The sequence below is a fragment of the Arvicanthis niloticus genome, chromosome 4, assembly GCF_011762505.2.
Source record: "Arvicanthis niloticus isolate mArvNil1 chromosome 4, mArvNil1.pat.X, whole genome shotgun sequence".
Lineage (NCBI taxonomy): Eukaryota > Metazoa > Chordata > Mammalia > Rodentia > Muridae > Arvicanthis > Arvicanthis niloticus.
This window is the reverse complement of record NC_047661.1, coordinates 74,112,286-74,139,933: the sequence shown is the minus strand read 5'-3', so window position 1 is coordinate 74,139,933 and position 27,648 is coordinate 74,112,286. Positions and strand designations below refer to the sequence as shown.

At 40.8% G+C, this 27,648-nt stretch overlaps 1 protein-coding gene across 3 annotated transcripts in view; it reads left to right on the top strand.

Moving 5' to 3' along the window:
- Positions 1 to 27,648, top strand: part of Snx27 (sorting nexin 27) — a 97,176-nt gene that overhangs the window by 10,833 nt on the left and 58,695 nt on the right. For all 3 annotated transcript variants that reach the window (XM_076932852.1, XM_034499736.2, XM_034499737.2), the window contains exon 2: positions 10,381 to 10,612. In XM_076932852.1, the coding sequence (XP_076788967.1) occupies positions 10,381 to 10,612 (232 nt within the window). The remainder of the gene's footprint in view (positions 1 to 10,380; positions 10,613 to 27,648) is intronic.

Genomic DNA, 27,648 nt, shown 5'->3' with positions numbered 1-27,648 from the left:
GAACATCCAGGGCTACAGAGAGAGACCCTGTCTCAAAACAAACAAAAAAAGAGCAGTAAGCCTTCCTAACTGCTGAACCACATTGACAGTCCCTGGAATTTTGTATTCTAGCAGGAGATGAACAAGATGCTTTTATTGTTGATAACAAAGGTCATGCTGGCTTCATAGGCAATTTCCAAACTTTTTTTTCTAGCTTGATTATATTTTTAGTCTGAAAAATATCTTAAAGTATCGTACTTACTTTCCTGCATGACAAATATGATTCATTTTCCAGATATATTTCCTGTATTTGTAAACTGATTGCCTTGTAATTACAGACTTAGGAACTTTTCATCCTTTCCTAAGCAATAACCCCTTGTTTGTTCTGGTTGGAGGTGTTAGGTTGGAGAACAAACAGGTGAGCCTTCTGTACTTCCCTTGCCTCAGGCGGATGCTCTGGGAGAACACGCAGCCACAGGTAAAGTCTCAGTGCAGCAAGTTATTCTCCCCTCCCTACAGCTTAAGAGCATCAGGTGCTGACCCACACACAGTCAGGTTTGCCAGGGCCAGTTTTTACTGTTGTGAAAACTTTTTTGTGTTGTTTTCTGAATAGAAATATTTGGTTTTGTTTTGTATTTAGAGATAGGGCCTCTCTGAGTAGTTCTAGTTTGGAACTCACTATATAGATGAAGTTGGCCTTGAACTCACAGAAATTTGCCTACCTCTGCCCTCTGGAGTGCTGGGATTAAAGGTGTGTGCTGCCATGCCTGGCTGGAAAAGTATTATTGGTAAAGGCTGGAGAGATGGTTCAGTAGTTAAGAGCACTGGCTGCTCTTGAGAGGACCCTGCACCCACATGGTGGCTTAAAATTGTTTAACTCCAGTTCTAGTTGATTGAGCACCCTCTTCTGGCCTTTATGACACCAAGTACACAAGTGGTACACACACATGTAGGCAAAGTACCCATACAATTAAAGTAAAATTAATTGGGAGGCAAAGGCAGGTGGATTTCTGAGTTCGAGGCCAGCCTGGTCTACAGAGTGAGTTCCAGGACAGCCAGAGCTATACAGAGAAACCCTGTCTCGAAAACAACAACAACAACAACAACAAAAGCCAAAGAGATGTGAACCTTCAGTGGTTAAGAACATTTGCTTTGCAATCAGAGAACCAGGCCTTAGATCTTAAGCAAAGTGTCCTATAAAAGCTGTAACTCCAGCCTCTAGGAATGACACACACACACACACACACACACACACACCTGTATACAAACAAAAAATTGATAATTCCTGTTGTAGTCATACACCCAACACTTAAGGAGACTAAGGGTTGTCTTAGTTTCAGAAATTGTGTACATCAAGGTTCATTCTGTGTTGGATAGTTTTGACGAACAGCATTGTGCACCTGTTGTTAGTTGCCAGGTGAGTGCTTGGAGCTAAACCTGTGTTCTCTGCAGTCAATCAGTGCTCCAGCCCCAGTAGCATATTTCTTTTGATAGTGGAATTAATACTTACTTATATGATGTTCCAGAGTTTGCTAATTCATCCATTGATTGAAGGACATCCTGGTTACTTCTAGTTTGAGACAGTTATGAATAGAGATGCTTTAAGCATCTGTGTACAGAGTTTAGTATGGCTATGAATTTTTCTGTACATCTGAGTCAATACATAGGAGCATGATTGATGGATTGGATGGTAAAACTATATAAAAAGTTGTCAACTTGCCTTTCAAAGCCACTGTTCTAGTGCTGTGAAAAGACACCATGATCGAGGCAACTCTACAAAAACATATTTAACTGGGGGCTTGCTTATAGTTCAGAGGGTTAGTCCATTATCATCATGGCAGGGAGCATGGTGGCAGGCAGGCAGCCTGATAGACATGATGCTGGAGAAGTAGATGAGAGCTTTATATCCTGATCCTCAGGCAACAGAGAGGGATGGAGGGAGGGAGGGAGGGAAGAAGGAAGAGGGAGGAAAGGAGGGAGGGGGGAGGGAGCAAGGGAGGGAGGGAGGGAGGAATGGAGAGGACAGTGGGAACAGACAGACACTGGTCTTGGCAGCCCACTCCTAGTGGCATCCTATTCCAAGAAGGCCACATCTCTATCCTCACCAAACAGTTCATCAGCCAGGGATTAAGGATACAAATATGTGAGCCTTTTGGGTGCTGTTCTCATTCATACCACCACACAAAACGTGACTACCATATTACATTCTTGCAACAAGGACAATTGTATTTGTCCCACATCTTCACTGGTATTTGGTATTTGACATGGTAAGTTTAGATTTTAGCCATGTTTAATGGGCATGCTATTGTTTTGATTTTGAATTTCTTCATGATGAATGTTGAATTTCATTTCATATATTTATTTGCCATCTGCATATCTTCAGTGTGATGTCTGTCCAGATATTTTTGTCCATTTTTAATTTGGGTTGTGGGGCCAGGGAGAAGGCTCAGCTACCACCAAGCCCAGGAACCTTAGTTTGAGCCCTGGGGCTTATATGGTGGAAGGAGAGAACTGATTCTCAAAAGTAATCCCTTGACTTTATAAGCACACAGTGTCGCCCCCCTGCCCCTCCCCCCCCCACCCCAGTAAGTAAGTACTTGTGATAATTTGGGTTGTTGTGTTTTAAAAGTTTGCTATGCTATTTAGATACAGATACTTTATTGGATATATGTTTTCTTTCTCTGTCTTTTATAGATTCTTTAAATTTTAGGTAAAATTTAGCTTGCTAGTTTTTTCCCATTCATGGACCATGTCTTTAATGTTGTATCTAAAATCTCATTTTCAAACACCAAATCACATAGATTTTTCTATTCTGTTCTTTTTAGAAGTTTTATATTTTTTGGAGACAGGGCCTCAGTATGTATTAGAGGCTGGTCTTGAACTTGTTGTGTAGCCCAGGCTAGCCTTGAATTCTTTTTTTTTTTTTTTTTTTTCGAGACAGGGTTTCTCTGTAGCTCTGGCTGTCCTGGAACTCACTCTGTAGACCAGGCTGGCCTCGAACTCAGAAATCTGCCTCTGCCTCCCAAGTGCTGGGATTCAAGGTGTGCGCCACCATCGCCTGGTTCTTGAATTCTTGAATTCACCTTGAATTCTTGTCCTGCCACCTCAGCTTCCTGATTGTAGAATTCTATCAGAGTTCCCTCCTTGCAACTAAATTTTCTCTTCTTTTCTTTTTCTGTTTTGTTGTTGTTGTTGTTTTGGATTTGTTGTTGTTGTTGTTGTTTTGTTTTTGATACAGGGTTTCTCTGTGTGTAGTCCTTGCTGTTCTGGAACTCACTCTGTAGACCATGCTGGACTTGAACTCAGAGATCCATCTGTCTCTGCCTGCTGGTGTGCAGCACAGCTGCCCAACCCTAAATTTTCAACTTTATTTATTTATTTATTTATTTATTTATTTATTTATTTTTGGTTTTTCGAGACAGGGTTTCTCTGTGTAGTCCTGGCTGTCCTGGAACTCACTCTAGACCAGGCTGGCCTCGAACTCAGAAATCCGCCTGTCTCTGCCTCCCAAGTGCTGGGATTAAAGGCGTGCGCCACCATTGCCCGGCAATTTTCAACTTTATAATACTTGCTTAATTAATTAATTAACTTACTTATTTTGAGCAGTACTGGGGACCCAAATCCAGGGCATTGATAGGGAAGCACTCTACCATTGATTCATAGCCTTGATCTATATAAAGTACACTTTTTCAAAAATTTGCACATGCATAGGTGTGTAAGCATGTGTGTATGCATGTGGAGACTGGAGGACAACTTTGAGTGTCAGCTTTGGAAATGCTGTGTACAAGCTGGGAAAGGTAGCTAAATGGTTAAAGCTCTTGCCATAAAAGCAAAAGGACTAGAGTTCAGATCCACAGAATCCATGTAAATACTACATGGGTATAGGGGCTCACCTGTAGTTACAGCCTTAGAAAGTGCAGGCAGAGGGGTCCTGAGCAAGGTAGCTAGCCAGATTAGCATTTGACAGAAAACTGCTTCAAAAAGAAAAGGTGGATATCTATTTAGGCTCTGACATCAACCTGGGGCCTCCACATACATGTGCATACACACTTGAGCACACGTACACATGTGTGTGTGCAAATACACACACACACACACACACACACACACACACACACACACACACAGAGTCAATTTCCTTTTCTCATTGCCCTGAAGCTTACCAATTGGTCTGGGTTGGCTAACCAGCAAACCCCACAGCTCTTCCTGTTTCTCTCTCCAGATTCTGTTTCTAGGATTATAGTTCTACACGGACATGTTTGGAGATATGTATGCCTCTGCCTCCCGAGTGCTACAATTAAAAGCATGCACCATACCATACCTGGCATGCCAGGCTTCATATTCATATTCATTTTCTCTCTCTCTCTCTCTCTCTCTCTCTCTCTCTCTCTCTCTCTCTCTCTCTCTCCTCTCTCTCTCTCTCTCTCTCCTCTCTCTCTCTTTCTCTCTCTTTCTTCCTCCCTCCCTCCATCCCTTCTTTCTTTCTTTCTCTCTTTCTTAATATGGGTTTTGAGAATCTAACTCCGATCTTCATGCTTGTGAGATAAGTACTTTTACTGACCAAGATAATTCCCAGGCATTAGTTCATTAACAACAACAACAAAATAACAACATTGTTTCTGTCCTCCACCATTGGAACTATAGACACTTGCAGCCTTGCAGCCATGCCTGGCTTTTTACATGGATAGTGGGATTTGAACATAGGTCTTTATGCTTATGTAACAAGTGCTATTACCCACCTAGCCTTCTTCCTAGTGTCCTTGTTACTTTTTAAAATTTAGGCTCTTCTTGTGGCACATTGCCATTGTGTTTTAATGTATGAAGTTGGAAAGCATCTTGCTGCTTACAATTGCATGAGTTTATTGGCTGTGTTTAAAGGACTGCTTCTGAAGCATTAATTGCCATTTAGGCATTTCACTCGTGCATGTCACAGGGGAACTCATAGTATTGTGCTTGTGGTGTAGAAATGGCTCTTTCCCTTGGTTTATACAAAAGTTTGCTTTGTTATTTTTTTTTTTTTTGTCCAAACCTTGTTTTATTTGTCCAGCTTCCTTCAGAAGCAGAGTATAAACCCTGATCAGAGCTTCTCTCCTGCTTCTGGAAGTGTTTACATTAGTTTGTAATTTCCTCAGCTGGCTAACTTTAGTTGTACTATTTGAAGCCACTTCCATTAGCTAACTAAAAATGTCTCCATTGGAGCTAAACATTGATCTCAAAGTAAAAATCAGGCTTTCTTTAAAATTATCAAGTGCATCTTTACAATGCTGAAAACATCCATGTAATTTGAATATCACTTAGATTTCCAAATAAACAAAATTCTGGTCATATTTATGAGTTTTATTATAAAGCAATTTCTTATGGAAAATTTCAAACATGAAGAAGTTGAAAGGATTGTAAAGTGAGTACCTGTAGGCTTATCATCTTTAAAAATGTATTTATTTATTCATAATTATATCAAAGTATGTGTATTATGTAGATGATGTTTATGTCTATGTACACCCATGCACACAGGTGTTCAAGGAAGCCAAAAAAGGGTGTCGAATTCCCAGGAGCTAGTGTTCAGGCAGTTGGGAGCTGATGGATGTGGTTGCTGGGAATTTAATTCAGGTCCTCTGCAGAGCAGTGAGTGCTCTTAACTGCTGAGCTGTCTCTCCAACCTCTGCACTTACCCTCCGGATTCTATAATTAACATTCAGTTTTATTTCTTTAGTCACGTATTTATTGAATTCTTTTTGATAGTTCATTGAAGATACTGACTTTGTGGAAAGGATAGGTTGGTATTTCTTTCTTCTTCTTCTTCTTTTTTTTTTTTTTCTATTTTTTGTTTTTCGAGACAGGGTTTCTCTGTGTAGCCCTGACTGTCCTGGAACTCACTCTGTAGACCAGGCTGGCCTCGAACTCAGAAATCCACCTGCCTCTGCCTCCCCAAGTGCTGAAATTAAAGGCGTGCGCCACCACTGCCCGGCTAGGTTGGTATTTCCTAACCCACTGCACATCTTTTGTGCTGTTGGCAAGACTTGTGTGGTTCTCTGATGCTTGCTTATTTTGTGATCATTTATTTTCAGATGAATTTCTGATAGATTATGTTATAAAGTCAGGAGGGAAGCAAAATTGTTGGAAGAAGAGATTTTATTGTCATGGAGAGCACAGTTGTACCAGCCCATTTGCTGTGTGGATCTCACTGTCCTAATAGCTTTCTCAGTGGCTCCCTTTAGTTCTTACACCACTTCATTCATTTTCATTATGTGATGGCTTTTCATATGGATTGGGGAATTGAGGTCTAGCAAGACTGAATGAGTTATCTCATACTAAGTAAGGTCTTGGCATCACTGGTATTCAGACCCCATGCAGGTCTGACTCCCTTATGCCCATCCATGCTTTGAAACAAATGTCTGCACTGCTGAAACTTCCCCTTTTTATGGAAGTTACATTTTATATTTGTTTATATTTCAGATTTGTATAAGTTTAGGGCCATATTTAACTTGAACCTGGTTTAATAGTGTTCTTGTATAAAACAGTGTATCATACCAACATTTAATGACTAGTACATTAAAAATTAGTTATTATTTTTGAGTGTGAGTGTATATATGTGTGTGAATGAATTTGGGTATATGCGTGTGATTGCCAGTGCTCTCAGAGGCCAGAAGTGTCATATGCCTCTGTGAGCCACTTAGTGTAGGTGTTGGGAATTGAACTTGAGTCTTCTCCAAGAGCAGTCAGTATACACATGCACGTAACAGCTGAGCTGTCTCTCTAGCCTATGACTAACACTTTTATGATTGAGAAGTCCTTGAAATTCCTGAGAATGGAGAGTCCTGTTTCAAATCAGATGGTCTGGAATTTTTTAGTGACTTCATTCTTTAGAGAATGAAAGAATTTCTTTGTAGTAAGCTGAAGCACATATAGCATTCCTTCGGCAGCTATCCAGATAAATATTAGCAAATGTGTTTAGGATATGACACAGAACACTAGCAGTTCTTTCCTGTTTTTTTTGTGTCTCTTTTTGTAATGCTGGGGTTGAATCGAGGGCTCATGCAAGCTGAGTAAGTGTTCTGCCACTGGGCCCATCCCAACCCCTTGTCTGTATTTATTTTTTAATGAAGGTTTTGGGATGTTAGCCAGTTGGAAGTGCATTCTTGATGACAAAGGCAGGGAACTGAGGCAGCTCTCTGGCTGTTTATAACCCCCTTACATTTCTCGGGAGTCTTTCCTCGATTTAGTTATTTTTGATACAGTCTCACTTTCTTGCTCTGACTGAAATTCACTATATAAAGCAGGCTGGCCTTGAACTCATAGAGATCTATCTGCCTGTCTCTGCTTCCAGAGTGCTGGTATCAAAAGTACATGGCACTGTAGCCTGCTCCAGGGAGAATTTTTATGAGTGACTCAAGGAGCAGTTCATTTCTTTTTACAGCTTGAAGTTGTGTTTTGAAATCAGCAGTTTTTAATCTTTTTGGAGATTGCATATTCCTTTTTGAAATCAATGAAAGGTGTGGACATTCTCCCCAGAAGACAGATGCATGCACATAAATACACTTTTACCTACAAATTTTGTAGGTTCACTGATTTCCAAGACTATAAGCAAAGTGCTCCAAGATGGGGTGACATGCTGTAATGCTCACACTAGGGAGCTCCGGCAGCAGAACTGAAGTCAGGGCGTGGCTGCAAGTCAGATCCTGTCTAGGAAAGTTGGGGGAAAGTGTTCATTTCTCCCTTGGGGGCCCCCAGCCATCGGGTGTTATTCTCCTTCCCCCCCCCCCCCCCCCGTAACAAATCTATGTTTGCTCTGCTAAAAAACAATGCAAGCAAAGGAAAGTAGTGAGATTTGAGGATAAATTCATAAAACAATCTTGTTAGTGTCTAGGATATTGTATTTTTGAGTCTTTGAGATGTCGTATGTCTCCTATTTTATGGAAAATTAAAATGAATATTTGTTAATAAGCTAAGGTTCTTAGGGATTGATGAATTCTGTGACGATTTCTAACCTTTTCAATTGAGTTTTCGCAGAAGTATTAAGACCAAAAAGCTGGATGAACTCCTTTACCAACCCATAAGTTTAGGTTTCAGTTTATTGTTTACCCCAGTGTCTTGATGCACGGTGTCATTGCCAGTCCCAGCTCTAAACTGAACCCCAAGCACCCCAGTACTGAGCCCTATCCCCCTCTTAGTCTCCTCTCCTTACTCCTTTCTTGTCTGGATTTTTAAAAGTGGGGTGTCACAGCTCACATTGGCCTGGAAGCAGAGATTCTCATGCATCTACCTCCAGGGATTACATTTGAAAAGTTGGAATTTTGTATTCTGGTTTCTTTTCAGATTGTGTAAATTGGAATTTCCATCACAAAGACACCCTTCATTTTTATGTATAGAATTGACTATTTTGGTTAAATTACTACTTTTAAGAATTTGCTTATATTTAGAATTTTAGGTTGAGAAATGTCAGGAGTTTGGAGGATCACAGATCTTTTTTCTTTTTCTAAGTTTTTGAGACAACATCTTGCTGTGTAGCGCATGCTGGTAATCCTCCTTCAGCTTCAGCCTCCTGAGTGCTAAGCTTACAGATGTGCAGTGCTGTACACAGCTGAACTTGCTGGCTAGATTACAGATGTGCAGTGCTGTACACAGCTGAACTTGCTGGCTAGATTACAGATGTGCAGTGCTGGACACAGCTGAACTTGCTGGCTAGATTACAGATGTGCAGTGCTGTACACAGCTGAACTTACTGGCTAGATGGCTAACCTGGAAATCAGGGAGGACTAGCTGAGGCGGCTCCTTTGTGCTGTTTGTACAACCAGGCTCTGAGGAGGCTCGTCTAACGCTGAAAACTCAGGATGGCTTGTTACTAAACTTAGCTTTTGCTCAGGAAGGGAAAGTCCTAATGGATTGGAACAGAACTGAAAAAATAATTGAACTCTAACAGGCAGATAAACTTTAAATACTAAAGTGAGTAGAGGCCAGGTGCATTTTTCCTGTGTCTCTTATGAGAGCAGTGTTAGGGAACCTTCAGGCTGGCTGCTCAGTGATTTTACCGAGGCAGCTCACTAGGTCAACGTTCTGGGAAGGCTGTTCAGTTTGTTGAGTGCTTGTGGGACTCGGCACCTTTCTTGGCAAAATTATTGTTCTTCCGCATTTATACTTTTCCTTGTTTCAGGCTTTGCACAAGTGAAATGAATAGGTTGATTTGTGTATCACTGTAGGTGTGTATTTCTTGGTTTGGACAGATTTTACAGAGTCTTAAGTGAAATGTATGGAGCAGAAAATGTTTAGATTATCCAGCTATCCAAATTATCCTAAGAGATTATCCAGCCTGACTGGGAGAACAAAGGAAGTTGGGTCATATAATAGAATTTTTAAAATAATTTTAAAATTTTCATTGTATATGTGTTGGTGTTCTGCCTGCATGTGTATGTCTGTGTGAGGGTTTCAGATCCCCTGGAACTGGAGTTACAGACAATTGTGAGCTGCCATGTGGGTGCTGGGAACTGAACCCCGGTCCTTTGGAAGAGCAGCCAGTGCTTTTCAACTGCTGAGCCATCTCTCTAGCTCCCGAAAATAATGGAATTTTAGAGAGGTAATCTTGCCCCTTCAGAAGCCAAAAGATAAAGGAAACTTGTCTATATGTAGATTAATACTTTTTAACTATCAATAAATTGGTATAAAGGAAGGTTAATTTGAAGATATGGAGAAAATGTATATAGAATTTAAGTAGCTACCTTGGGAGTACACCCACATTTACTTTAATCTCTACAAAGGGGAGTTTTTTAAAAGAAAATTTCTGGGGTTGGAGATGCAAACTCACTGATTGAGAATGTATAATGCTGTTGCAGAGGATGCAAGTTTGGTTTTCCAGCACTCATACTGGATGGCTCACAATGGTCTGTAACAGAGCTCACAGGCTCACAGAGGCCTCTGGCCTCGGCATTTGTGTGCACATACCCATATATATGTATAATTAAAAATAGTAAAAATAAGTCTTAGAAAGGAAATCTCCTTGAAGTGCAGACTGTAGTAAAAGTGGGAGAATTATTCAAGATCCTTTGATTGTATCGTACGTGGCTGGCTGAAATGAGAAGAGCACAGACTGCTTAGATAGCTAAGTGAGCTTTATTTCTTCCCAGCACCACCATCTTTCCCACATGCTTTCCTGAACTGAGCAATGTGTAGCATTCTGGACTAGAGGAAGGGTAGGTCTCTCCCTGTTTGCATTTCCTGTCCTTGCTGTAAGTTCACAAACAGCCTTTTCACTTTAGACTCTGAAAGATGAACAGCTTTTCTGGAACCAGATGAATCTTCTGATTTTTATGGTTCATACTATGACACTGGAGTGGGAACAGGAGGGTGGAGTTACAAAGTGTTTGAACCCGTCTGGTTTATGGGATTGTTTTTTTCCCTTTTTCCCCTTAGGAACGGCGTGAATGTTGAGGGGGCGACACACAAGCAGGTGGTGGACCTGATCCGAGCAGGCGAGAAGGAATTGATCTTGACAGTGTTGTCTGTACCTCCTCATGAGGCTGATAACCTAGATCCCAGTGACGACTCCTTGGGACAATCATTTTATGATTACACAGAAAAGCAAGCAGTGCCCATATCGGTCCCCACATACAAACATGTGGAGCAGAATGGTGAGAAGTTTGTGGTGAGTGTCAGCCCAACTTGATCCTCAAACATTTAGTTAGCTTGTATTACCCTCAGTCTCGTTATTAATATATTTCAGGAGGTCAAATAAGACTGCAGCCTAGGCCAGTTTGTCAGGAAGTTAGGTTCACTCAGAAGATCTTGACACTGATTGATTTATTGCAGGGTGTGGCCTACAGTAATGAAGAGTCTTGTTTCTGCTTAAGTAAAATTTCATTTGATTTTCTGAAAGTTTCAAGTTTGTATTTGTGATTTTTTTTTTTAACCATATGCCTTTGCTAGCTGTAGTCTGATTTACTGTTGGCTCTAGAGCTATAGAGTGAGATAATTTTAAAAGGTATCTTCCAAAATATTTGGATAATACAAAGGTTTGTCATTTTGAAATCCTCTCCGCACCTTGTTCCCGGTGATATCTGTGTGCATGATTAACTATTGAGTTTTCCCCCCAAGGCTCTAATATACTTTGACTGCAATTCCCCTGAGCTGTTTTCACATTTCCATTTTGTAGACAAGTAGAGCTCGACCTTGAGTTTTAGGTGATGTGTGACAGCCTGTTTCCTATGCTGCTTGTCTTCAAAACTCAGTTGCTGCTGTTTTTTTTTTTTTTCTCTTGGTTGCACTGTGTATTCATTTGCTTTTGTTTCGGAAACGTTGACATAGTAAGCATACATTCTTTAATTCTTTGTAGAAATGTAGTGGGTTCTGTTAGATATTGGCAAATAGACTACAGGTGTTTAGAGCTGACCTGTAGGGCTGGGGTCTCGGTCAGTGGGTAGTGTGTTTAACTAACATACATACACAAGGTTCTGGGTTTAATACTCTATAAAATAAAAAACTGATCTGCTGATTAAAGTTATCACCTTTAAAAGTAGGATTTGTCCCACGAGCAGGAATGCACTACTAAATGCTTGTGGAATTCTTCCTGGGGGTGGAGGTGGGGATGCTGAACAAAACAAATTAGCCGGGGATAGTTGCACATAGTTTTGTGTCAGCCTGGTCTCTGTGTTCTTCAGAGCTGTACACAAACATTAGAAATGAGAGCTGATTGGTTATGGAACTTTTTGAGAATTAACCTAGGACTTTGAAAACTTCTGTAGCCTTGAGACAAGGAATGAAACTACTAATTGTTCTTTTGTAAAGGGTCGGTTTTATTAGCAAAATTTTTTTATGTTAACTTTCATCTGCCTAGATGTCCAGTTTTATGTTTATAGTCTTTTTCTACTACCACATAAGGACAGAATACTTTCATCAGCCCCAAGTCCCCCTGTTCTGTTTTATAGCTATTTTCCTTTGTTAACTAACCACTGATCTGCTTTCTGTCTCCATATTTTGTTCTTTTGTTTTGAATGCCAAACAAATAATATGTACTTGTATTAGTTACTGCAACAAAATACTGGGCAAAAATAAGCTGAGGAAGGGAAGGTTTATTTTGGCTCATGGTTCAAGAGTACCGTATAAATGTTAGGGAAGGCATGGAGGCTGGAGTGTTTCTAGTGGTTGGAAGCTATAGGCAGTTAGTCACATCACATACATACCCAGGAAACAGAAAGAGATGAATGCTGGTACTTAACTTGCTTTCTGCTTTTAACTTTTTATTCAGCCTATGGATGGTGTTGCCCACATTCAGGGTAATCCTACCTGAGGAGGCTCAGTTAAACTTATTTGGAAATGAAAGCTTATCTTCTGGTTACCTTCTGTATCCAGTCAAGTTAACAATAAAGATTAACTACTGCAACAGTGTGGTGTGAGTGCACACACATGCTTGTGCATGCAGAGTCCTGAGGTCATCATCGAGTGTCTCTTCTCAATTACTTTCCAACTTTATTATTATCAGCTCTTTACGTTTATTTATTTGTGTGTTGGGGTTGGGATGTGGATGTTTGTGTACATGGGAGTGTGTAGGTCAGAGAACAACATGTGGGAGTTGGTGCTCTCCTTCTACCATGTAGGTTCCAGGGATTGAACTCAGGTCATCAGGCTTTGTGGCAAGCAGTCTTACCATCTGAGCCATTTTACTGACCCTCTTCTATATTACAAGAAACTGCAGAGCTGACAAGATGGCTCATTGGTTCAGAGTGCTTGCTGCCCAACTGTGAGGACTTGAGTTTAGACACCCATGGAACAAGCCAGATGGGTGGAGACAGGGTCATCGCTGGAACTTACTGGCTGCCAGACTGTCTGAGAAATAGGAGCCCTGGCGTAAAGTCCTCTGCTGTTTGTACACCACATTACACAGGTATTCACGAACATACTCACACATCCACTGCATACATACAAATCCCTGCCAGACTAGGATTGGATGTGAGCTTCTAGGTGGGACCAAACTTGAGTTCTCATGACCACAGAGCCATCCCTACTACAGACTATTCTGGTTTTTATTTTGTTAGGATTTATTTTTTTATGTACATGTGTGTGTGTTAGTGTGTGCCAACTGTTTGTTGGTGCCTGCAGAGGTGAGAAGAGGGCGTTGGATCTGGGCATGGTCCTTTGCAAGAGCAGTAAGTGTGCTTAACCACTAAGCCATTCCTCCAGCCCCCATGTGGGCATTCTTGTGGGTATAGTGGTATCCCACTTCAGTTTTAATTTATACTTATCTAATAACTCATTGGCAATGAATTGATTTGCATAGATTAATTGCTGTTATCAGTTATCATTGGTGTGGAGGTTCTGTTAATTTTCTGTCCATTTAAACTTTTGATTGTTTTATTATTTTGTTATAAGAATTTATTATGTGTACTGGGTGTAAATCCTCTCTTAGAGAGATGTTTTGTAAGTATTTCTCCTGGTCTGTGGCTTGCCCTTTTATTTTTTAAACTGTTTTAAAGAATGGAAGTTAGAAACTTTGGTGAAGTCTACTTTATCAAATTTTAGTTATTGGTTATGCATTTCATGTTTTAGAAAAGCTGCCTAACCCCAGAATGTCAACTCTTCCACCCCCAGCTCTTTTCATCAGGGTCTTACCATGTAGCCTAGTCTGGCCTTGAACACATGATTCTCCTGCCTTCGACTTCTGAAAGCTGAGACTACAGTTATGTTCTATATACCTGACTTTATTATTCTGTTTTTTTTTTTTATGTTTTATAGTTACTTAACTTTTTTGTAATGTTATTGATAAATTTATAGATTTACACAATAACATATAAGTCATAACTATAATCGTTGATATAAGTTGTGTAGTTTGCTGTTATTTAGAGTGTTTACAGATGTACCACAGCAATCAATTCTACAGTGTCTTCATTTCTTTGATACAATATATACTATAGCATCATCCCCTAAACCTTTCATCTTCCTGCAGCTCTAGGTTATACTAGTGTACTTTCTATCCTATAAATTGATATATACTGAATATGTCATACAGAATTTCTGAGTGTGACTTGCCTCTTTCATTTAGCATGTCTTCAAGGCTTACCTGTGTTATATTATGAACCTGTATTTTATCTTAACTTCCATTAGTTTTCCATTGCATGGTGGATTTATATATCTATATCTGTCTTAGGGTTTTATTACTGTGAAGAGACACCATGACCAAGGCAACTCTTACAAAGGAGAACATTTAACTGAGGCTGGCTTACAGTTTCAGAGGTTTAGTCTATTATTATCATGGTGGGACACATGGCAGAGTCTAGGCAGACATGGTGCTGGAAATGGAGCTAGGAGTTCTACATCTTGATCCGAAGGCAGCAGGAGATTGTGTATAATGCTGGACATAGCTTAAGCACATATAAGATCTCAAAGCCCATCTCCACACCTCCTAATAGTGCCACTTCTTATGGGCCAGTTATTCAAACACATGAATTTATGGCTGCCATACCTGTTCAAACCACACACACACACACACACACCCTTTTAATACGCAGACACATACACATATGAACCTGTTATCTCTCCAGTCCCTGTTTGGTACAGGAACCCTGGAGGATTCTAGGAGAACTGCTAGTCTTTAGTCTATTTTAGAATCCAGAAGTAGTTGGTAGCAAGAGGATAGGTGAACTTACCAACAACAGTGCTAACAGGCAAAAGGCAAAGCTTTTTCGTCTGTGTCCTTTTATGTAGGCTACAGAAGGTGTGGTCCAGATTTAGGGTGGGTCTTCCTGCTTTAAAAATCTGATTGACAGCTGGGCAGTGATGGTGCATACCTGTAATTTTACCACTCTGTAAAGAAAGGCAGGCCTGGTCTACAGAATGAGTTTCAGGACAGCCAGGACCATGCAGAGAAACCCTGTCTTAAAACCCTGTCTTAGGGAGGGAGGTGGAGAAGAAGACTAAGTCTGAGTCTAGTCAAAAATTAAGCCTTTAAGAGTAACAAATAAATGATCAGACCTTGACTCTCAAAGAGCAAAACAACAACAAAACCCACTGTTATATATTATTCCAGTCATTACTATATGAGTACTTAAAAAATATGTAGCTGGGCATAGTGGCTCACGTCTGTGCTTGGATTATAGGCATAGATTAGTTATTCCATCTGGCTTAAATATATATTTTTAAAATATTAATTGGCACAGACACTGTACATATTTGTGGAATCCAGTGTGACACAGCATACCTGTATATGATGTGTATTGATTAGTAGAGAGTAGTTGAATACATTTGCCTACTTCCTGATCTTAGAGACACAAGTTCAGCTCTTTCCCACTGGCTGGGAGTTGTTGTATATAGTTCTCACTGGGATGACATAGAATCCCAGTATTTTTTTGCTGAAGGCTTTTTTTTTTTTCCTTCCTGAAGGAATGCTGAACTTCAGCAAATCCTGTCTCTGAATGTATTGAGATGGTGGTGACTTTATCCTTCATTATTTGATGTGATGTATTATACTTATTGATTTTCATATGTTGTATCATTTTTTTCATGTTCGTCATCTATAATTTTATGTGTTGTTAAATTTAACTTTCTAATATTTTGTTGAAGTTTTACATGTTTGTTCATTAAAGGTATTGCTTTTTAGTTTTCCTGTTTTTGTTGTTTGGGCTCTGGTATGTGTGTGTGTGGGGGGGTGTCATGTGCATGCCAAGACAATTATGGAAGTCAGAGGACAACTTGTAGGAGCAGTCAGTTCTCTTCTACCGAGTAAGTCACAAGCATTGACTGAGGCCATTGACTGATGGTTAGCACCCACTGAGGCATCTTCTTGCCTTAGAATTTTCTTCAGTTTTGTGTATTTGTACAGTTTCTAAAGTTCTTGTTGATTTAATTTAAAAAATATTTTTGACAGGTTCATGCTTATAAACAATATAATGTATCCTGGTCATAATGCACTCCAAATCTTCTTTCCCACAAAAGCACCCCAACATTTCCCCTTCCTTTCCTGTCATCTTTTTATTTATTTATTGTTTGGTTGGTTACCCACTGAGTTGGTACTTGTTGTTGGAATGTTGACTGACCTTGTGCAGGCAGCCATAACTGTCTAGAGTTGATGAGTGCAGTAACCACATTGTGCCCAGAAGGCAGCACTTCACAGCTCGGCTCTTCTTCCTTTGGCTCTTACACTCTTTTCATCCCCTTGATGCAGTGTTTCTAGAGCCTTGAGTTGAGGAGCAATTGATACCCATGTTTCATTTAGGACTGAGTACTGGATAGTTACTGATCCTCAGCTCTTGACGAGTTATCAGTCTGCGTTAACCATTGCTCACTTCCATAGATGCTTCTCTGGCCAAGATTGAAGGGTGCATTGATCTGTGTACATAAGCAGAATTAATTAGAAAACCATTTGACAGTGCCCATTTAGCAAGACCACAATCATAGGTTTCCCTCTAGGATTTATGATCTTATATCATCATTGGCTATTGACCAGATTGATGTACTACCAAGCATGGAGCAAGCCTCAGATCCACTTCAAAAGCGATTGCTAGCTACCTCTTCTGTATGCTTCGAGTGCACGAGTGGGCACATCTGGCCTGGTATGGCAGTGTTGTAGCATGCAAGCTTCCTTGTTGGTTAGTACCATTTTCAGTCAGTTCCAGCTTGGTTTCTCTGTATTCTACAACCAAAGTATGTGTGTCTGCAGCAGTAGAGTTTGATCATCTAGTTTTGATGGGTAAGCAAGAGCAATGCAACAGCCTGTGTTTTGAGGACCTTTGGGGCTTTCCTGACTAATAACTTAGAGAGACTGTCGCTACCCACATCCGACCTGCGGAATAAGGCAATGGCAACCGTGTTCTTCTTCAAGCGGTTTATTCAGCTATCCCTGTACAGCGAGCTTCTTCTCTTTTTTCTCTTTTGTCTCTCTCCCCAGCTCCTGCAGCCCCTTATAAGCATTGCCTTGATCCTATCAGCAACTGCCACGAAGTCACTGGTGATTGGCCATTCTCAATGATGCGAGGTGGGGTGATCGGGTAACCACACCTCTCAGCACATACAACTCCATATATGGAGTTGTCTTTTCTCTCAAGCAATGCCTATGCCAAGTGCCACCTCGTAATGGCGAGAACAGGGCCGCTTCCCACAGCTCCCCCTTTCTTGTTTTATGCAAGTAGAAGGACATAGAGGTCTGACCCCCTGTATTTGAAGGGAGATTGTCAACCCCATTTTCACCACCTGCCATCTACAGTATGGTTACCATGGGCGACCCAACCCAATGCTGTTTTCCAGGGGACAGGAACTAGGGCAAAACCTGTACACAGTCAGACATATGTCGAGGGCGTACAGCACCCTCTGTGGTGGTACACCCTACATCCTGCTGCATGTTACAACTCAGAGCTCTTCAAATAGCTTAGCCAGATTTTCGGGGACTAGCCTCCTTCAAGAGCAGTAAATGCTTGAACAATCATGGCATTAGTGTTGCGCTGTCGCATACGCATCTTCAGAATGGACCATAGTGCTAGGCAACTGACAAGAACAAGACAAAAGCTAAAGGCTGCAATTCCCACCCATTCTTTTAGGTGGTTCATTGTAGATCGGGTCCAGGAGGCCAGGCCCTCAGCAACAGACAGATCAACATGGGTGGAATTCATGTGCACTATAGCTAGCTGCAGCTTCTGCATCAAGCCATCAAAATCTTCCATCCAATTTCCTGTAAAATACTGAGACAAATTTCTAGACAAATGAGCTGCTTGACTTGCATTTTCATATCTTACAGATGTCACACAAAGACCTGTATACTTCCACTGACAGCCCAACTGAGCTAATTCCATGAGCACATCTACTTGCTCCTGGACTAGATCCACTCTTTGATTCACCAGCATAATGCCGCCTCTCAATTGAGAATTAATCTGCCTCTGTATCCAGGGCTGTAGCCGCATTGGCCTGCTGCAGTAGCAGCAGTAGCTGATACTGCAATAGGTGTCATGATGGCGGCTGTGATACCAAAATCCCTGCGTGTCCTAAACAGGGTCATAGCTGATGGTGCCTCCAAATGATTTCCCTTTTTGCACTTCGGGTATAAACCTGGAGTTTGGCTTCTTTGATCCCAATTACCCTGCAGCTGTGGGCATTGATGCTTCAGGTGTCCCGATTGCCCACACTTAAAGCAGGCATTATTATTTGCTGCACCTGTACCGAGAGTCATTTGCATCACAGCAGTGGCTAGCCCTGCATTAGATAAAGGTCCTTCTATTTCCCTACAAATTTTCATATGTAGACCAAACAAAATTTTCTTGTCTTTCTAGCTGTAATTTCAAGAGAAAAGCACCTCGTCACTGAGATTTTTCTAAGAAAGACAACTCTTCTTTATCATAGAAGCCAAAAAGCTGCTGGGCCTTTTAAAAGCAGCTTATGCTGACAATCAGTTCCTGGAAAGGTTTTTCCAGCTCAGCTCGACTCTTAGCTACAGGTGTAGGGTAGCTTATCAACCTCTGCTGTGCATATTAAGACTGCCTTTCAAACCAAGGTAAACTAGATCAAAGGCTGGATCAAGCAGTTTTAATGATCTTTTCTTTTGAACCTGAAACATAGAACACCATAAAACATAGACCACCAATCATTCAAACAACAATTGACACATGTGGACATTGGTGCACCAAGGACAAGACAATAAACAAAGAAAGCAGAACTAAGGATTTCTCCTGTGGAAGAGAGAAACTCAAGATGTCTCCTGAATTTTCTCTTGTTCCTACGAGAGCTCTGAAACAGCCTTTTCATTCTTTTTTGCTGACACAACCCAGAGAGAGAACAACTGCTTTTCAAAAACCCTTTTTCTCTCTGATATTCAAGATGGTCCATCTACCTTGTCCTAAAAGCATGTCCTGATCCCATTGTTGCTGTCCGGCTGCCTGATTTTGAGCCACATATTCAGCTGAATATTCTATGAAATAGGCTTTCCAATCTAAATATTGGCCAGGTGTTAAGCAGGCCCACACAAGTCTTGTACCCACAAATTTTCAATAGAAGAAATTATACCAATGAAATCCTTGAATTTGCATCAGCTTAGTAACAATTATACTTATTTCTACCAATAGATTATAGCTGTGTAATCAATTTTACCTCTTCTTTCCTGTTCCAATAAAACCATTACTTTTCCCTAGAAAGACAGTCTATTATTAACCACCTCAGTCCCCAAGTTCAGGGAATTGGGGCACCGTCTCTTTATTAACTTCTTCAAGCTGAACATGGGTGTTAAGATATTAGAAGAGGGATGAGGGAAATGGTAAATTGATAAGCCTCTGATGCCTGTTAACTGCATCCAGCTGGAAGTCCAGGGCATCAGTGAACATGCAGGTGATAAGATTCATTCACCAAAGCTGTGTATTCTGTAATATACAAATCTCAAAACGGATTTTAGTATCAAGATAATTATTTTGTTTGATTATCTGGAATCCAGTCTTCTGGAGGCCTACCTCTGTCATATCTGATCCATATAATTCTGGAAGATATAACTACTACCTCAATGACCTCATCAAAAAACTCATAGAAAAACCTTTTTTCCCAAATTAGCCTTTCCTTAAGCCAGTAACCAGAAAAACCTATACATTGACCTTTTGTCCAGAGGAAAAATATAACTATACAACTCAAAATCACACCCATTTTAAAAAGTTAAATCAATTAACATTATCATTCTTGGACCCTTCGTTCCTTGGCCATCTTAAGATCCTTCCCTGAAACTGAAACGTCATCCACGGCCTGTAAGAACTTTTCCAAAGTAGCCTTCTTAAGCTCTATTCCTTTTGATTTTTCTGCTTAACTTGTCCCAAAACCGGGAACTTTATAGTCTCTAATCCGAGAATTTATCCTTGTCCCACTTACCTGGGAACTTTATAGTCTCTTCTGAGAGCTTGGCTTGTCCCAGTAACGGGGAACCTACTTTCACTTTCAACTGTCGCTTTCTTTTTTTTTTTTTTTTTGTTTTTCGAGACAGGGTTTCTCTGTGTAGCCCTGGCTGTCCTGGAACTCACTCTGTAGACCAGACTGGCCTCGAACTCAGAAATCTGCCTGCCTCTGCCTCCCAAGTGCTGGGATTGAAGGCGTGCGCCACCACCGCCGGGCTCAACAGTCACTTTCAACTGTCACTTTCAACTGGTCCCAATACTGGGAACTTATCTTGTCTCCTACCTGAGAACCTAACTTGTCCCACTTACCTGGGAACTTATTTTGTCTCCTACCCGAGAACCTAACTTGTCCCACTTACCTGGGAACTTACCCAGTCGACTGTCCTGAAGCCACAAGAAGTTCTTAACATGTCCTGAGAGGTTTTGGTGGTTCCACTTGTCGCTACCCACGTCCCACCTGCGGAATAAGGCAATGGCAACCGGTTTATTCAGCTAGCCCTGTACAGCGAGCTTCTTCTCTTTTTTCTCTTCTCTTGTCTTTCTCCCCAGCTCCTGCAGCCCCTTATAAGCATTGCCTTGATCCTATCAGCAACTGCCACGAAGTCACTGGTGATTGGCCATTCTCAATGATTCGAGGTGGGGTGATCAGGTAACCACACCTCTCAGCGCATACAACTCCATATATGGAGTTGTCTTTTCTCTCAAGCAATGCCTATGCCAAGCGCCACCTTGTAATGGCGAGAGCAGAGCCGCTTCCCACAAGAGACATTTCATGCCCCACTGAGATTTAATAACTTGTGTCCTTTTAAATAGCTGGGCAGTGGTGGCATGTACTTTAATCCCAGCACTTGGGAGGCAGAGATAGGTGAATCTTGGAGCTCAAGGCCAGCCTGGTCTACAGCCTGAGTTTTAGGATAGCTAAGGCTACACAGAGAAAGCCTGTCTCAACAAAAACAACAACAAAACCCAAAGACAAAAAAACTAAAACAAAATAACACCCCCCCCACCCTCAATTATACTTACAAAGTACTGTTTTTTTTTGTACTGGTTTTTGATTTCTTGTGAGTGTGCATATGTGTGTGTGCGCGTGTGTGTGGGAAAGAGAGAGAGATTGAGAGATACAGAGACAGAGAAACAGACAGAGAGATTAGAAAAGACACAGGTTATGATTATAACCTTTGACTTTGTTGAAACTTGATTTATACCCTAACATGTAGTCAGTTCCATGGGATTCTATTTGATGATGAAGCACATGTGTATTCTGCAACTCTCAGATAAAGTGTTGTATAAATGTTTTTTGGGTGCTTTTAGTCCTTAGAATAGGTCTGCCGTGACTTTTTTGTTGTTATTTTGGAGGGGTTTGGGTGATTACCCAGTGATGAAGGTGTCATGTCAAGTTTCTAACTATTTATTGTATTAGTCTCTCCCTTTGGTTATAATAATGTTTGCTGTATATAATTGGATGTTTTGGGGGTATACATATATTTGCAATCCTTATTTCTTTTTGTTGAATTTGTTCCTTTTATATTGATAACTTTTATTTCATTATATATTTTTTGTTGTTTTTTTATTCAAAACCTATTTTAGCTACTATTGCTTGCTTTTAGCTTTTGTTTGCCTGATTTACATTTTTTCCATCCATTACTTTTGGTCTTTGTCTTTACTTAGTAAAGTGAGTTTCCTACAGGTAGCTTGGTATTTGTCCTGTCTATTCAGTCTATATCTTTTAAGGAGGGGAATTTAATCTGGTCACTTTCAAGATTACCAGTGAGTAAAAACATGTTCTTGTCATACAATTTTTTTCTAGTAATTTTGTATATTTTTTGTTTATTTTTTAACATTTATTTATGTATGTGAGTATACTGTCATTCTCCTTGGACACACCAAAGGAGGGCATCAGATCCCATTATAGATGGTTATAAGGCACCATGTGGTTTCTGGGAATTGAACTCAGGTCCTCTGGAAGAACAGCCAGTGCTCTTAATTGCTGAGCCATCTGAATAACCTTTTTTGTGGTTTGATTTTTTTTTTTTTGTATTAATAAAGTTTAATTGTTTTCCCTTCCCCTTTTGTGTATGTATTCTACTAGTGAGCTTTGTGTTTTCATGATGAGCATTATAGTTTGAGTTTTTTCCTAGTAGAGGACATGGTGTTGATGAACTTCTTCAGTTTTTTACTTCTCTTGAAAAGATTTCATTTTTTTCTTCTTTTTTTTTTTTTTTCTTTTTGATGGAAAGATTTATTGGGTATATTAAGTTGGCAGTTGTTTCTTTCATGACTTTAAATGTAATATCCATTTCTCCTCTGGCTTATAAAGTTTCTACTGAGAATCTGATGTTAGTATAATGATTTTCTTTCCTTTTTTTAAAAAGAATTTATTTATTTGTTGTTATTTATATGAGTAGACTGTAGTTGTCTTCATACACACCAGAAGAGGACATCAGATCCCATTACTGAGCCATCTCCAGCCCCAGTGTAACGATTTTCTCATACAAGATTTGACTTCCTTTTTCTTTCTTTTTTTTTTTTTCTTTTTTTTTTCTTTTTTTTTTTTTTTTTTTTTTGGTTTTTCAGGACAGGGTTTCTCTGTGTAGCCCTGGCTGTCCTGGAACTCACTCTGTAGACCAGACTGGCCTTGAACTCAGAAATCCGCCTGCCTCTGCCTCCCAAGTGGTTCTTCTCATCATTGTCTTACAGTGTCAAAGATGGTGCAGCTCGTCATGACAGGGAAGGCATGGTAGCAAGAGCACGGGACCTACATTACCTCAGCAGTTGGAAGCAGAGCTGTGCGTCTTTGTGTGTGTGCACGCTTGTGTGTTTTAAGACAGGGTTTCTCAGGCTGGAGAGATGGCTCAGTGGTTAAGACCACTGACTACTCTGCCAGAGGTCTTGAGTTCAAATTCCCAGCAACCACATGGTGGCTCACAACCATCTGTAATGTGATTCGAAGCACTCTTCTAGTGTGTGTCTGAAGACAGCTGCAGTGTACTCATATAAATAAAAAAAAATAAATAAATCTTAAAAAAAAAAAACCAAGCCAGGCAGTGGTGGCACACGCCTTTAACTAGCACTTGGGAGGCAGAGGCAGGCGGATTTCTGAGTTCGAGGCCAGCCTGGTCTACAGAGTGAGTTCCAGGACAGCCAGGACTACACAGAGAAACCCTCTCTTGAAAAACAAAAAAACAACAAACAAACAAACAAACAAAAAACTCAACCAAACAAAAGGGTTTCTCTGTGTAGCCCTGGCTGTCCTGAAACTCGATCTGTAAACCAGGCTGGCCTCGAACTCAGATGATCCTCCTGAGTGCTGGAATTAAAGGTGTGAGCCATCACTACCCAGCCTGTGTTTTTTCCTTTTTGAGGCAGGATTTTATGTAGCTCAGGCTGGTCTCAGACTCACTGTGTGACTGAGAATGATGCTGAATTCCCTGCCCTTCTCCCTCCATAGGAGGCTAATAGACAAACTTTACCACACCTGGCTCGTTTCTAGGATTCTTCTTTTTGTCTTATTCTTTTGACATTTGACTATAAGATGCCTCTGAGAAGATCTTATATTGCTTAAATCTGACAACCTGAATTATCTTCTCCAAGAATTGAAATTTTTTCATCAGCTCTTCATTGAATAGGTTTTTCCTTCTTTCTCTTTCCTTTTTCCCTTCCTTCCTTCCTTCCTTTCTTTTTTTTTTTTTTTTAATTTTATGTGCATGAGTGTTTAGCCTATATGGATGTATCTATGCTACATGGATCACTGGTGCCCAAAGAGGCTATAAGAAGGTGTCAGATCCCCTGAAGTTCATTCTCTCCCCTCCAGCCCCACAGGATTAGGAATCAAACTTACAAAGTTCATTTGGCCAGTGCTTTTTACCCACAGAACCATCTTATCAGCCCTCTCTGTATCAGTTTCCCAGGGTGGTTTTCATTAAGAAGTGGAAGATTTTTCCTGCAGTGTATCCCACACTGTCACTTGGGTTCATTGGCATTGGTTAGGGGTGAGTGCTTTAATGTAGTGTCTGTACTTTATAATCAATGTCTGAATGTTTTAGTGTTGCATAAGTTGTATGATTATAGTACCAGCCAGAATGTAGCTCTTTTGGGCAGGTTGGTTTAGGAATAGAGAGCGCCTGTTATTTTCAGCGGTTGCATGGAGGTAGCTTTACCATGGAGGGCCTGTAGAATATAGGTGAGGTAGAGCTGGTGCAGCAACAGAGGTGTGCTGTCATCACATTTTTAAGGGTAGTGTCAGTGTAGGGCCATGTTGATGAGTTTAGATAAGTATGCATATCCACAGCATGGCATGTAGTAGAGTAGAAAGTATACCAGTGTCTAGTGCCACACAGGGCACCAGTGGGCCCAGATGGGGCACCTTTCTGTGTCTGAGGGCTACATGGGTAACTTTGCAGGCCTTTATGGCTGACTTGCGTATCTGCTTCCTGGTGGAGAGGGAAAATGGGTAGCCAGGGCTTATGGCAAGGTGAATGAAGCCATGTAGAGGTTCACAGGTCAGGATCCATCGAGCTGCCTAGGGGCAGGTACTTTGCTGCTTTATAAGGCCCAGGTGTAGATGTCTCAGGAGGAGAGTAGGAACTGGGTAGGGATGGATGACCACAATGTAGTTAGAGTCTAATGGACAGTGATAATAGTAATTGGGCTGCTCCCCAAACTGGGCCCTGGGCCTATGCTGGTTGCAATCTGTTTAACAGCAAATGTTTCAGGTAGCCATGACCTCTTATTTATCTTTTTCTTACCATATAGAGACCCTCTTGGCTCAGGGTTGATCTTGAGAGAGAAGAGGATAAGGACTGTAGTTCCTTTTATTCATTTTAGTTCCCTTTATTCATTTTATTTATTCATTTATTTATTATTTTTGGAGATGTGGTTTAACTGTTTAGCCTCAGCGGGAGGTAGTAGCTGTGCTTCAAACACTCCACTAAAATTCCTGGTTTTTCTTTGATTTGGTACTTTGTTGTGGAGAGAAATATTTTGGGCTCCACTTATCAGCCATTTTGCTCACAGCACCAAGGTTCTTTTATCTATTTTTTTAAAAGTAGATAGCCAGTTATTTTAGCAACTTATTTGGAAGAAAATATGGTTTCCCCCATTGAAATATCTCAGCATTATTGTTGAGAACCAGCTGATATATAAGTGATTCTTTTTCTGGACTTGTTTCTGTCTGTCAACTGTTTATATCTGGAAATTTCAATTCTTACATCATTTTGGAGTTGTCTTCAACTGAGTGGCTTTCCCTTGAGAATGACCCATATCGTAACTTCTTCATATTAATTTTTGGTTGTATCCTGGATATTGTGGCTGTTACATTGTGTAGACTCTGGGTTCTAAAATTTTCTTCTGAAGAGTACTGATGATTTTGTTTTATTTGTATTATCTTTAATCTCAGTTTACTTCTCTCAGCATTGGTTGTATTTGTGTGTGTGTGTGTGTGTACCTTTATGCATGTGTGTATGTTTGCATGGTATATGTATATGTGTGTGTTACATGTGTATCATGTATATATATTTCATGTCTGGGTGGGTGTATGGATGCATGTTTGCATGTCTGTGGGCTGGTAGGTGTGTTTGCATGTGTAGAGGCCAGAGGTTGACATTGATGTCTTCCTGGATCATGCTCTGTCTTACATATTGAGACTTCTAGAACCCAGAACTCTCCAATTTAGTGTGTGTAGTTAGCAGACTTGCCTTAGGGATCCTCTCCTTCAACCTTTGAGGGACTAGTATTACAGGTTGGGATCCGAACTCTGGTCCTCATGTCTGCACAGCAAGCACTTTATCCACCAAGCCCCTTCTGCTGTGTTTTGAGATGGTTTCATGTAGCCCAAACTGGCCTCAAGCTTACTTCAAAGCAAGAACAACTCCTGATCTTCTTGTCTCTGTTTCTCAAAATGTTGGGATTCAAGTGTGTATCACCATGCCTGGTAGAATAAATTTTAGTTAGGTTAACCATATACATGTCACAAAATATCTTTCTCAACCTTGTATCTGACAGGGTTTGACTCACCAGCTTTGCCCATTGAGTCATCCTCAGCCCCAGCTGTACTTTTTTGTGTCTGTACACAGCATTCAAATAGAGATTAGTCCAAATTACATGTGTGTTTATTCAAAGAATAGATCCTCATCTCCAGCTCTTCCTCCAGGCATCTTTATTACCTGTTCCTATGGCACCCACAGTTGCTTATGTTTCTTTTCCCATTTAAGCCAAGGAGATGTTAGATTTTTCTTTTGGAGGTTTTTGTTGTTAAGAGGTTGGGGCGGGGGGGGTGGTGGTGGTGGTGGTGGTGGTGGTGGTTGTCAATATGTAGTCCTGTGCTAGCTCCAAACTCTTGGCTCAAGTGATCCTCCTGCCTCAGCCTCTCAAACAGTTGGGATTGTAGGTACATGCCATCTATTCAGCTTCTCTCAGAATTGTAATTGCTCAAGTTGTGATTCTTGGTTACTGATAGTCGCTGCAGTGAAAAGTCCCTAAAAATAGTTAACTCTGTGTGTTAGGGTCTCTGTTGCTCTGATAAAACACCATGACCAGAAGGAACTTGGTGAGGCAAGGGCTTATTTCAGTTTACAACCAACCTTTAGGTCACAATCCGTGACTGAAGAACTCAGGGACTCAAAAGCAGGAACATAGGAGAGTGCCTAATGGCTTGCCCAGCCTATTTTCTTACTCAACTCAGAGCCACCTGCTCAGGGCTGACACCATCCACATCGAGCTAGGTTTTCCCATATCAATCATTAATCAGGAAAATGCCCACAGACTTGCATAAGGCCAATTTTACAGAGGCATTTTCTCAAGATTCCCTCTTCCAAGACATGTCTAGGTTTGTGTTGATTTTATAATAAACTAGCGAGGATAGTTGACCCCATGTTAATTTGATACACAAACATATCATTTACTAAGACTATACCTACCCTCCTCCTTTTCTTCCTCCTCCGTTTTGTTGTTTATTTGAGCCAGTGTTTCTCTGTGTAGCCATAACTGTCTTAGAACTCGATCTGTAGATCAGGCTGGCTTTGAACTCACAGAGATCCACCTGCCTCTGCCTCCTGAGTGCTGGGATTAAAGGCATGCATCACCACTGCCCACTGCCGGGCTTCACCTTTCTTTTATTGATCATCTTGAAGATCTCATGTTAATATCAGTATCACAATCTAAAACATTTGCAACTTTTAAAAGCTCCACAGTCTTTAAAATTTCATTTTCTTTAAAACATCCAGTTTTTCTGAAATATTCATAGTCTCTCTAAAATATCCAAAATTCCCCTAAAATTTCTAACTCTACCCTTCTGTAAAGTCAAAAATAGGTTACATACTTTCTTACTTAAAGATGGAAGAACTGACGGGCAGTGGTGCCTCACGCCTTTAGTCCCAGCACTTGGGAGGCAGAGGCAGGCAGATTTCTGAGTTCGAGGCCAGCCTGGTCTACAAAGTGAGTTTCAGGACAGCCAGGCTTACACAGAGAAACCTTGTCTCAAAAAACAAAAACAAACAAACAAAACAAAACAAAGGGCCCAGTTATAATCAAATCAAATCAAAACCAAAGTTGATTGGTGTAAAAGGTTCAATGCTAGCCGTCTGGGACCCACTCACAACTCTCTGGCCTCCAGAGGGTCTCAGCAGCTCCTCCATGGCTCTGCCCTCCACAGCACACACAGCTCCTCTCTAGGGTCAGGCCAGCTCCACTCTACAGCAGTGTCTGTCTTTGGCATCATTCCATGGTGCTGCTATCTCCAGAATGTTGGGGTTTCCACTGCAGCTGGATTGAAACCTTAATAATAGCCTCTTCTGGGCTTTCTTCAGGGACTCTGACCAAGCCTGAGCTTCTCTCTGACCCC